The sequence below is a fragment of the Ixodes scapularis genome, unplaced genomic scaffold (genome assembly GCF_016920785.2).
Source record: "Ixodes scapularis isolate PalLabHiFi unplaced genomic scaffold, ASM1692078v2 ptg003613l_1__unscaffolded, whole genome shotgun sequence".
In the NCBI taxonomy this organism is placed as follows: Eukaryota; Metazoa; Arthropoda; class Arachnida; order Ixodida; family Ixodidae; genus Ixodes; species Ixodes scapularis.
Window position 1 is genome coordinate 1 of NW_024610342.1, and position 12,500 is coordinate 12,500.

Sequence of the window (12,500 nt, forward strand, 5' to 3'; positions counted from 1 at the left end):
AATTCATAGTAAACATGAAGAAGAAAATTTGTTGTCCTAGACGGCGAAAAAAGAAATGAAATGCCACGCAAAAGGTCTGAACAATGACTAAAGCTTTACGCGTCAAAATTGAGCGACAATGGGCTCCCGCAGCACTGCAAAGTCCCAAAGCTTTGTTGACTCTTCCAATGTTCTGAGCATGGCTAAACCGACCGACACTGACTCGTTAGATGATACGAGCGTGTCTGAATGGACGTAGCCCCTTTGAGCTGCGCACGTCGTGACTGGTCTCGTCACGTGTAGGCGTGGTCCATGAGGTGTTTTTCGAAATCCTGTAACGAAATGAAGACGAGATTTGCATGATGAAAAAAAATCTGAAATTTTCCCGCATATCCTCGGGGAGGAGACCCGATGGATGTACGATATACCGCACGTTTATGGCGTGGCTCCTAAAGGCAAAGGTTCCGTTCCAAAGAAAGACTGCGCGCATGGTGAACTGCAAACTCGGCACTATCTCGGACAATACGGACCAAGTTCTCAATCCGAACAAAGGCTACCTTGCTCTAGAAGTTGACTAATGGTGAATTCCGCTCGCAGATCTCGAGCGCTCCAAAAGCGCTCCATATTCCGCTCGCAGATCTGGCTCAAGTTGGTCATCTTCCGCTCGTAGATCTCTGGCAGCGCCCGCTCCACGGAGCGCCCCAAACACCGTCGAACTTGCTCTGCGGGATTTCACAGATCTCTCCGGAAGTTGACAGAGCGGCCCACGTGATTTCCGTCTAAATCGGCGGTGCGCATGCGCGGCGAGGTTGGAGAGATCGGCGGGCCGGTAGGGCAGGTCGGGCCACGGTCGTGGAGTTGGATCTGTTCGGGTGCGTCGGTTGTTTACTCTGGATTGTGACGGCTCGAACGCTTCTACCTCTCGTAGATCAGGGATAAAAAGCCGGGAATGTGGAGCGTGGGAAATCATAAGCGCTGACATCTGTGATCATGAGAGGAAGAATGAGAAAAAGAACGACAGAAAAGCCGGAGGCAGACGCAAGGTTAGGCCTATTCATTCTGCAGCCAGTGATTGTTTACCTTTTTACACTGCATTCCGTCGGCGTTTTCTTGTGAAATAAAGCAAGAAGTGGTTAGGCAACGACCGCGCAAGTGATGGTTTGTTACCTCCGTGTTTATCAAAGTCGTACTAGAAATCTGAACTCCACCGCTGGCAATCGCTGTCCGTGCCCCGCCGCTTTGAGGCGGCCGAAAGGTATGTGAGGTCGCCGACCGCGGACGTCTTTCTCGTTATTTGTGACATGGGCGCTGTGGTACGTATAATTTCGCCCGGCCTGTGTCGCGCGTTACAGCTAAGCAGTGACAGTCGTCACTGGTCGTCGGAAAGATCAGCCGGCTGAGGCATTGGTGGGCTGGTCAAGTTCGAGCAGCGGCCATTTTGTACGGCGGAGGGGGAGGGGTGGGCAGGGGTGTGGGGGAGGTCGCTCCAAAAATGCAAGTTTATCTTCCCCTTGTCGATTCGGAGCGGGTCCCACGGAGCGGAATTTTGCCTCCCTCGCGGATTTTGGAAAGCGCTCCAGATCTACGAGTGGAATTCACCATAAAACAGAAAAAGAATGGATCCTATCCCGGTGCATAAAGAGAAATAATGCAAACGTGATCGCAACGTTCGAGTCGCCTGCGCGAAATATCACGTTTTGCACTCGTGCTAACCTTCGACCGTCAGTAGAATAATCGATTTGTCATTTCGGTGACCCAGTACCACGTGGTTTCGGTGCAGTGGCACACACACGTGGGACAGAAAAATTTTTAAAAATGGCAACTCGTCCAGGAATCGCTAGTCTTGTACGCAGTTAAGGTACACAACTAAGGGCTTGCTCAAAAAATTCAAAAGTTTGCCCTTGTAAAGTGTGCAGCCTTCAGGCCCGATTTAATTTCAGGACTTCCTTAAAGGGGCGGTGCAACAATTTGCGGACTTTGGCTAATTAATTGCGGGAATCGATCCCGGCCAGATATAAAACGAAGGACCGAAAACTATTCTTTCCTGCTTGCCCTAGTTTTCATTACAAAAAAATAAAAGAAATTGGTATCTCTGGCACCCCTCAACATTGAAGCGGCACCGGCTTCGCCTGTGACGTCATTCGGAGTGGCGTTGGTTTCCGGTTGGGTTCTTCTGGCTTCCATTTCCCCAGCGCTCACCGGCTCGCCAGGCTCGCTGCTCTCCCGCTCTCCCGTCGATTCCCGGCCAACATGGCGGCATGGGCGGACGGCCTGAGCGACGTCGAGCGCAAGATGCTTGCGTATAGTAAGTCGGTTGGATTGTGCGGCGGGCAGTCGAAGTCAAGGTCGAGACACCAGGAATAATAACGATACCACCATACTACGGACCACGCCTAACGCACTCCGTCGAGCGAGGAAAAGACAAAACGTCCGGGTTGCTCGTGTAGCCGCCGTAGGCGCCTCGGGCGTCGACGGATGACGGCGACGGCAGGTTTGGTTGACTTGCGGTAGATGGCGCCACAAATCTTTTAGAGCCAATATTAGGCTTTTGAAGCCTTTCTGCATGCCTGAACAACAAGATTTTTTAAACTTAACCTTAAATCAAGCTTACAATTGCCTAACACTATCACTTACAAAAACCACTCCGAATGACATCACACCACAGGTTCCATTTGCGGCCACCATGTGGCCGCAGGTTGGGGAAAAAAGTGTTTTTTATTTTGCGATTACGCGGCGAAATAGAGGTATTTTGGGGTATGGTGGCACTTTCTCTCTTACTTATGCCGAAGTAAACAATATAAAAAATACAAGCTGCACATTAGTTCAGTGTTAAAATCATTGCACCGCCCCTTTAACTCGCAGTTCAACGTAAAAACATTAAAGGGCAACTCCGGCCAAAACTCAATATGAAATAAATTACTGGTATCGCAGTAGTGACACAAAATACCACCCCAGCCAAAATATTACGTCCGGGGGACGCCGCATTCTCAACTAATGCCGATAATAAAAATGCGACCCGCCGCTCCTTAGCGGGTTGCCAGCGGGTTGCCGATCGCTAAAGCAACATTGGGCCGTGACGTCAGTATCATTCTCTTTTATTCCTCCGGTCCGGGCGTTGCGCGGAATGCGCTTCTTTGAGGCGATACCACCGCTACTTCGGCTTGTGATTGGCGTGTTTGAGGCGGGCCCACGCCGAACAGCCTCAAAGCTTCGTGTCTGGGACTGACCCACAGCGCGAAGGCAAGAGGGCCCCCAGAACTGTACGTCACTGGCAGCGCGGCGTAGAGCATCGCCACTCCACCCACGGAGCCCCGATGACAATTTAGGCCTAGCGACGAGCGCGGAAGACCGTACGCACGGCGACAGCCGCCGAGTACGGCACCGAACGAGTTCACTCGTTTTCCAGTCTCTATCTACGGCATAGCGCATGCACGGTGGCGGCCGCCGAGTACGGCGCCGAACGAGCTCACGGGTTTTCCAGTCGCTAGCTTTTGGGTACACGCACTAACTCCTGCTACATATGCTGGATAACTACCACGTATACAGAATTAATATAAAATAAGCTTACCTCCTATCTTTAGACGGCTAGCGCAACAGAGGTAGGTACCGCTCGGCCTGCGTACTCGTTGAACGAGAACGATCCTGACATCACGCTCACATTGCGGCTGATTTCCAGTGTTGCCGGGGCCTCGAGCGGATAGTTTCGGTTTTGTTGGCCGCGCCCCAAACAAAACTTTGAGGCGTCATATCTTTAAAACTACGCACAATAACGAGAAAAAAATAACAGCTTGCAATTCAGGGACGCTGACTGCACTAAAAACAGTCATAATCCCAAAATCGAAAGTATGGACCGGGGTTGCCCTTTAAGCTACGTTTTAACCAGGGTGCCCGGAACACAACCAGTGTTGTACAAGTTCCTCAAAAAGAGGAACAAAAGCTCGTTCCTCGTTCCTTCTGATTTTTGGACAGCGTTCCCGTTACAAGTTCCATACGCCAAAAAGGAACTCATTCCCGTTACAGTTAAAAAAATGGAACGTATCGTTACATATACGTTACATTTGTATTTTGCTGATTACCATATTTAGTTAGATCGAGCAAAGTTTTCTTCTGTTTTTTTATCTATCCCATCAAATGGCAACACACGAATTTGAATACTGTGATGGAAGGGCACCAGGAGAAGAAAACAAGCGAAAGCAGGGCTTCACTTGGAGTTATAGTCACCTTTAAATATCGCAGCTTTTGACCATATTCACGTTTCTGGTAAGCGATTCAGACGATCCAAATGTACTGTTACTCCACATTGCACGAACGTTTCACAACAACCTCGCACGTTTCAACCTAACGAACTCCCTTGTTTGAACTTGACAACCATTGCTTCTCGATCTCTCTGTACACAAGACGAGCAAGTGAAGAGGATAGGGCTTCTGGAAGGTCAGTCTTGAAAACTACAAGTCCTTCTTTGTGAAGGTTGGATTCGTTGTTCAGTTTGAAGGCAGGGGACAAGTTGAAAAGTGATACAGGTTAATTTCTGCGTATCTTTTGAGTGAGCAATGTTCGGGATACAAGGGCGCGCTCAATGTCTGTTCTTTTGTTGTAAATGTAGGTCTCTTTGTAGAAGTTCAGGGACGGCTGCAGTCGGCCTTGGATTTTAGGGTGCATGAGGATTCGTGAAATCAAAGAAAGTAGCCGAGTTTGAGTTGCCCCTCTTTCTGTGTCTTTTCCATCGACTAAACGTTTTGCTTTCTGTACCGCAGCGATCTCTGGCACCGAAAAAACAATCGATGTCCACTAGCGCTCCGGAAGCGAGAACCACAAAAAATGAACCTTAAGATAAGTAACCAAAAAGTTAACGAGATCCTGCTCTTCATAAAGATATTGTTTGGATACTTTTAGAATTTCCCTTTTGGAAATAAAATAAAAAATACCCCACTGAACGAAAAAAGGAACGCCATTCCTTTCTCCGTTCCAGTAAAAATGTAACCAGTTCCCGTTTCAGTTCCACCGATGCAAAATGAAATGGCAGCGTTCCTTCGCTCCTCCTAAAAGGAACGCCGTTCCTTGTAATGCTGTTCCATAGAAACACTGCATTATTCCAGGAATGCCGTCCCGTACAACAGGGTGGTTCTCATTTGAACCCTTTCGCATTTCTACCTTCTCGTTTCCACCTTCACCCAGCACAAAACAACTTTCGCTTTTCTCCCTTTCTCAACCGCGCACCCCATGGCGCTGCGTGTCCATCAGCGCAGAGCGTCCAAGGTCACCAGGGAAGAACACGCACCAACCAGCGACAGAAAGTATGCAGCAGACGACAAAGGGAGCGGACGAGCGGCTTGCATGCTCACAACTCATTCCAAGTGCTTAGGTGTACCTCAATCTTTTTTGTTTTTGCTCCAGAGTGTTCTGGTGTTTGTGTTTTGGTGCTTCTGCTTTGTGCCTTGCTTTGCAATGTACGCCGCAAAAGTGTGCAATCGGTCCCTACCTGTGATGCACAACGCAATCTCCAAGCAAGAGCGGAAGATGCGGTTGATGCTGTCATTTGCGGAGTGCGAGATTTTGTTGGACGCCGAGGCCGACATGCTTTGAGAACGTAGCATAGATGACGACGGGACTGACATTACCAGTGTGGACGAATCCTAGTCTGTAGTCGCGGTCCGAGCGAGAACGACATGGAGCTGCTTCAGTTGTCCCGCCTCCAGCGTGAGCTTCCTAGTTTCGGTAACGCCTGGGCATCTCCTGCACCTTGCGCGTGTATACGCAGCCAAAGTATGCCAGAAGGCATCGATCGCGTGCTCGAGGCTGGGCTTTCGGAAGAGATACCCTGCCATTCCCACAAATTCACTGTAAAAGGCACCTCTAAAAATCTATTCTTTTTTGATGGCGTGCAATGTGGGAGGGGGGGGGGGGGGGGTCGACTTACAATCGTGTAAATACGGTAACTCAAGGATGCACCAACTTAACCAAACAAACAAACTTATGCAAGGAAAGAGGGTAGCTGTAGTCTACTGTTTTTTCTTTTTTGTTTTTTTATTGAAAAAACTTTATGCAATTTTTTGTCCAACTAATTTTAGTTGCGTTTGGGACTTTGTGTTTCTGGCGTTCTTTTCTTGCCTGCATCTCGGGGTTCTTCGCTATTATGTTCAATTTACGGCTCGTTCGTTTGCACGCTTACTTCGTGTTCCTGAATTATCGCTTTAGGAGAGGTCACTGTGGTTCGTCACCACGAGCTCTGCACCGAGGACTTGCCTGGGTGGAGGAGACCGTTGGCGCTGCAGACGCGGAGGGCGTCACGAGGAAGCTGAAACGGTCCGACGAGCCGCCAAAGGACGCCAGGATCTCCGTTTTGATGGGGAAGGCTTGGGCGTGGTCCGTGAACGGCAGCGGCTGTCCGCCGTGCAGGGATGCCACCCCTGGAGTGGTTGAAGGGGTTACACGATCTCCAGTCAACGTTTTGTAATCCATGGGTTCTCAAAGCGTTTGGTTCTCCAGAAAAGCCCCCATGACAGGCTGAGAGAAAGCAGGTGAGCCTCCCTTCTTTCTCTTCTTGCAATCAAACAGCACAGAAATTTACAGACGTTGCTAACGGTAAGATACAGACAACAATAAAACAAGGATAAAAGGTGCGAGTGTTTAGGTTGGTGAAAAGCAGCAGCCACGAGTACCTTGATTTTCGTACCTGCTCGACACCGCTGGTGGAACATCTAATGAAAAGCTTAACAAACTTGAGGAACAGGGCCCTCCACAAACCCGTCAAAGAAAACACGAAACGGCAGAATTCTAGGGACTTCGGCAGCTCTGCATGCTTCACAAACCATTATCCCCAGGAAATTTCCCCGACTGTTCCCTTTCTTCAGCCCCAGGTTATCCGTAGTTTTTGTAGACTTGCTTTTTGAAGATCTGCTTTATGCAACAATAAATTGAGCACACACCTTGGAGGCACTCCAACCTCTCCAGTCTCGCTTTCCTGACCTGACTTTCTCTGGAGAGCAACTGTAGAAGAGAAGAATAAAAATGCCATTGTACATAAAATGCTACAGAAAAAAACTCCGGCATTTCGCTTAAATAAATTGCTACAATGTGGTGGCTCTTAGCGTTTGAACCGAGCAAACCACGAACGGGCACGCAGGCCGACGTTTGCTCGTTTGTTCCAGCGAAGCGGATTAGATTAAGGGATACTTTATATAAAGCCTTAGCAAAAACAAATTGTGAGCCCTTCCACTTCACGTGAAGATAAAGGACCAGCGAAGCTCTTATCTTTATGATGTCTCGGACGATGCCTAGAGGACGACGTCTAGGATGACCTCAAAGACGACTTCTAGGACGACCTCGAGGACGACGTCTAGGACGACCTCAAGGACGACCTTGAGGACGACGTCTAGGACGACCTCAAAGATGACTTCTAGGACGACCTCGAGGACAACGTCTAGGACGACCTTGAGGACGACGTCTAGGACGACCTCAAGGATGACTTCTAGGACAACCTCAAGGACGACTTCTAGGACGACGCCTAGAGAACAACATTGAGGACGACCTCAAGGACGACGTCTAGGACGACCTTGAGGACGACGTCTAGGACAACCTCAAGGATGACTTCTAGGACCACCTCAATGACGACTTCTAGGACGACCTCAAGGACGACTTCTAGGACGACGCCTAGAGAACAACATCGAGGACGACGTCTAGGACGACCTCAAGGACCACCTCAGGGACGACTTCAAGGACGACTTCAAAGACGCCGCCTAGAAAACAATGTCTAGGATGACTTCTAGGACGACGTTAGAATCACCTCAAGGACGACCTCGAGGGCAATGCCTAGAGATGATAACAAGGGATCAGGACCTCACCATCTAATAATGCCAAGGAAGGCTGACTCATGCTGGTTGCCCCCTTTTTATTTTTATTTATTCATACTTGCGACAACCAATGGGGAGTTTTCAGTCAACATCCGCGGAAGCATTTTTTCCCAGATCCTAGCGCATAACAGCTTCGCTGTAAAACCAATGCACCTATCGAGAACACCTCTTACCTTCAGACAGGCCAAGATCCACCCATTGTTCGAAGCTTTTTCCAGCACCAACATGGCAGACCAACCAGAAGGCTTGGTTGGCTTGAATGTTCCAGTCAAGCAGATACCGTACTCCGTTCAACCCTAAGCTGACACTGCAGAGGAAGCTACGTGTCCGCTGAACCTATCACCTCACCTGGCTCTCTGCGCAGGGGTGTGGCTGATGACTTGGTGAAAGAGAGGCATACGGCTGGATGTAGCTTCCGCCGCAGCTTAGGGGTGAACAAAGTACACAAAAAGGCTCTTGTAACATTTGCCGATTTTGGTGCCACCTATAGTACTCTATTTCACCCTTGGATGAACCAGAATGGATGCCAGAAGGCCATCACAGCCAGTCCAGCGCTGAGAGCAAGACGCACAACACTCTGGCCGAGCGCTGGGACGCACGAGGTCATGTGACACTCTCTAGTTGCCAGAATGGCCGACATGCTCTGGTATTGCATCTGCTGCGGTTCATCGTTGGGGGGAAATGGAGGGGGAAAACGGGTGGACGGATAGATATTGAAAAGATCAAAATAAAGAGGCCCTTGTCCGTCCCGTTTTTCACAGAACTCGGTGTTTACCCGGCACAAGGGCAGATGAGGCACGACTGCTGCATCAGTGTTCAACCAGGACTCGTGTCCAATCGGTGCTTCAGCGGCCAATCACGAACCTCAGCCTGAACACCGACACCAAATTTGGCTACGTCAGCAGAGTGATAGAAACATATACTAAATGGAGGTATTGTTGACCCTGTGGGTTTAGTTCCTAACTTAGCCACAGGAGGGAGCAATGGGTGGATCTCCTCCTCCAACGTAACGTACTCGCTGCACAGTGCATGTGATGTGGACGAAACTTTACAACATTTGCTTCTCGAGTGTCCAGCACTGGAACCTGCAGCAGGCGTCGGCACGTGCATCGAGCAAGCTCTTCAATTTACAGAAGAGACCAAATTTGTGGCATGCACGAAGCGGAGGCTCGAGGCTTGGTGGACGATCCACCCGTGAAACTCAAAAATAACAATAGTTTGTTTTTTCTTGTTTTCTTTTCTTTTTTTTTGGGGGGGGAGGAGATGTTTGTTGCAAAGAGCAAGCACCACACATATACATACACGTGCACACATACTTCTTAGAGAGCCTAGACTCAAAAGGGGAGAGCAACTCAAACCATGAACAACATTTTGCGAATTAAAGGCGGACACCTCTCGTGCGGATTGGTTGTAAGCACGTCCGCGTTGTGCCGTCAAGCTGCAAGGAGGAGAGCAAATGGAGAGGCCCGCCTGCAGACAATCTATGCTTTCGTCAACTCCTTGCAGCTTGCGTCAGAAACGCAGCCCACAGACCACGCAGCCCCTAACGGAGCAGTTGGAAGCGCCCACCCCAACAGCTACACCCTCCGATTCGGGCATCGGCTTGCGCCTCCTAGCCGGTGCTCCGCACGACACGGCCCTTTTCCTCACCTCGACCCTCTTCTTCTTGAGTTCCTCGAGGACGAGGGTGACGCTGGCGATGTTTTGCTCGACCGCGGCCGTCTGCAGCCGGATCAGGTCCTCCTCGTGGCACAGCTGCACCAACTCGTCCACCAGGCCCTTGAGCGGGGGCGTGGCACCGCCCTGAGCGGCCGACGCCAGCCCCGGCTCCACCTTCGTGATCGCGGGTGGCGCCAGGGAGGCTGGGAGCGGGGAAGGCGCCTACGTGCATAGAGTCAAAAATGAGTCGTGCATAGATCCACAACTAAATCCACACCTCCCACCTACATCCAAAGAGTGTTCATTACTTCTGACAAAGTTTGTAGCTTTTGACTGTCTCACCGTAAGACACATGAAAGGGGGGCACAAGTTGGTCCAATGGCTGCCGCTCAACAGTACAGTGATCTGAGAGCAGATTGTCTAGAACAAACTGTGCCGCTCCAGGACATTACCTTCCCAGGACCGGACGAACTGGGGAGCGGAGTCGTCTGCTGCTGTCCGTCGGCCGAGGCAGACGGCGGCCTTGGTGTTCCCAGCGGAGTGGAGGTCTTGGACCGTGACAGAAGCTGGTTTTGTGGCTGGTCGCACGGAACTTCGGTGACAGGGTGGCTCGACGTGCCATCCTCTTCTTCGTCCCTTGTGGCGCGCTGTTGATCCGCGAGTCTAGCTTTCCGTCGGACTGGCTTTGCTTTTCGTACGTTGTCGACGTCTGCATTCGTGAGCCTGCCGATCACTTTGTCCGCCTTCGGAGTTGCGGGCCCTTCCTTGCAACCACCTGCTACCTGCAGGAGGGAGACAAGTCAGATACCATATACAAGCCTGGAGAGAAAGGTTCAGAGCCAAGCAATCAGTCCCAGTCTGAGCAATGGTCTGGTAAAGCAGACCAGAAGCCTACAGCATTTGTAAGCCATAATGCACATACTGCCATATTATCCAAACTATAGACTGCACCCAATGTATAGCCCACACCTGGTGCATATCAGCATGTAAGCAATTATTGTACAGAGCACACCTTGAATGAAAGGAAAACTCTAGCCAAAAAATAATACGGAGCTCGACGTTTAAAGGCCAGTTCGGCCTCTTGTTCACGGGCGACCGTTTCTGTTCTTGTCGTCTTGCAAATTACCCGGTGCTGTTGGCTTCTTTAAAGTGGCTGTTGTTTCTGCACATGTTTTATGGTTCGTAGCGCCTCTCGTAACGCACCGCAAACCGGACACGTAGGTGCTCGGAAGTGTTCCAGCTGATCGGTTGACATTATTTTCGGTGTTCTGAATGTACCAGGACTCTAATAAAAGGCGTCTTTGCCAGTTTCTTTCCGTGCCAAGAATAGAGCAGTTGTGGAATCCGATTGTGTGACCCTTTCTGGACGTGTTTTGCCAGCGCGCTACTCTGCACGTCATTCTTTTTGACGTCATCCTGATGCTGGCGTAGACGTTCCGAGAAGTTTTTAGTTTGCCCAACGTAGGAGGCGGCACAGTCACCACAGGGGATCCTGTAGACGAGTCTCTGAGCCTTTTCTTTAGAGCGACGATCCTTTGGAAGCGAGAAGAGGCGTCCAATGGTGGACACCGGTTTATGTGCCACACCGACGCTGTATTTCCGTAAAACGCGCACGCGAGTCTCACTTGGGCCCTTGATGTACGGGACGCATATGCGGTTGGGTAGAGGAGGGGCGTCTTCTGTTTCACTGTGTCTAGGTTTTTTGTATGTGTTGTTCAAAAATCTGGCAGGATACCCGTTTTGTTTCAGGTTGTGTTTGATCGTTGTGACCGCTTTCTTAAGAGCCTCTTCAATCGAGCAGACAGTAATTGCTCGCCTGAAGAGTGCAGAAGCCACAGATTTGTGCGTTGCAGGGTGGTAGGACGAGAAGTTCAGGTATCGACAGGTGTGTGTCGGTTTTCTGTAAACTTCGAATGTCAAACGGTTCGAATTTCTCTTCTCGAGTACGTCCAAGAATGGAAGAGAACCGTCAGACTCCAGCTCAATTGTAAATTGTATCGCCGGTGCGATGGAGTTTAAGTGGTGGTGAAGGTTGTTGATTTCACTGGTTTTGTTGTATTGTCACTAGCTTTTTATTTCTGCATTGTCACTCCCGCGAATGCTGGCTTCGTTTCTTCCGTTCGCCGAAACCAGAGATAGTCGGTACCCCGTCGTTCCTCCTCTCCCTTTCCCTCACCCTATCCTCCTCCCGCTCAGAAAACTATATATTGCAGAACACAACCGAATAAAGACGTTGATACGCTGCCACCAGCTGTTTCTCGGTTTTCTTCACGCCGCACACGGTGGCTTATGCGACGCAGCAGGTTTTGACCACACAGGAACAACACCGGGCAATTTGCAGGACGACGACAAGAACGAAAACAGTCACCCGTGAACAAGGGGCCGAACTGGCCTTGCAATGTCAGGCTTCGTGTTATTCTTTGATTAGAGTTTTGCTTTACTCCCTGCCATCCTTAACCAGGTGGATGTCCACCGAAAATTTTACGCTCAAAGCACACCTTTGCAAATGCCTGCATTATTAGCTCGCGAAGAAGTTTGTGCCAAACATAAATCGTGGTCCATATACTCCATCATTCAGCAAATTCATCACATCCCGTCGTATTCAACTATCTAGAAAAACAAATTTTTGTATAGCCCGCGCCTGCCGGTAGTTTGCACGACGCACGCTTTCAGCTTTTAAGCATGTGTACTCCAGGAAACACAACGCTAGAGCATGTTTGTCGCACACTAAGAGGGCATAAATGAATGCATGAATGCATGATCCCATATCTGAGATTGGAGAGAAAGGATATGTGCAGAAAAGAACATGAAGGGAGACAGGTGCAGTCTCAAAGATATGGTGAAGTATCAGCCGACGGGGTAGGTCAGTATGTATAGAAGGTTTCCGGCACACATTTTTAAAACTGCCTTCAGAGCTTTGAATATGTAATCCATTCGAGCAAGCTGGTGAGCCAACCTGACGCAACAGCTAGAGCTCTCGCCACTGGATGGTGTCAATTTTCCGAAAGAGGT

The 12,500-nt window shown here is 49.8% G+C and overlaps 1 protein-coding gene across 3 annotated transcripts in view; it reads right to left on the reverse strand.

Annotated features, from left to right (window-relative positions):
- Nucleotides 1–6: 6 nt before the first annotated feature.
- LOC121047852 (stress response protein NST1-like) overlaps nt 7–12,500 on the reverse strand; it is a 13,972-nt gene continuing 1,478 nt past the window's right edge. The window contains exons 2-6 of one of the 3 annotated variants that reach the window (XM_042288428.1): nt 9,941–10,270; nt 9,480–9,710; nt 6,906–6,966; nt 6,223–6,386; nt 7–311 (exon numbers count right to left, since the gene is read on the reverse strand). In XM_042288428.1, the coding sequence (XP_042144362.1) occupies nt 273–311; nt 6,223–6,386; nt 6,906–6,966; nt 9,480–9,710; nt 9,941–10,270 (825 nt within the window). In that variant the 3' untranslated portion in view covers nt 7–272. Of the gene's footprint in view, nt 312–6,222; nt 6,387–6,905; nt 6,967–9,479; nt 9,711–9,940; nt 10,271–12,500 lie in introns of those variants that run through there. The other 2 variants (XM_042288429.1, XM_040503481.2) reach the window with 2 other exon arrangements.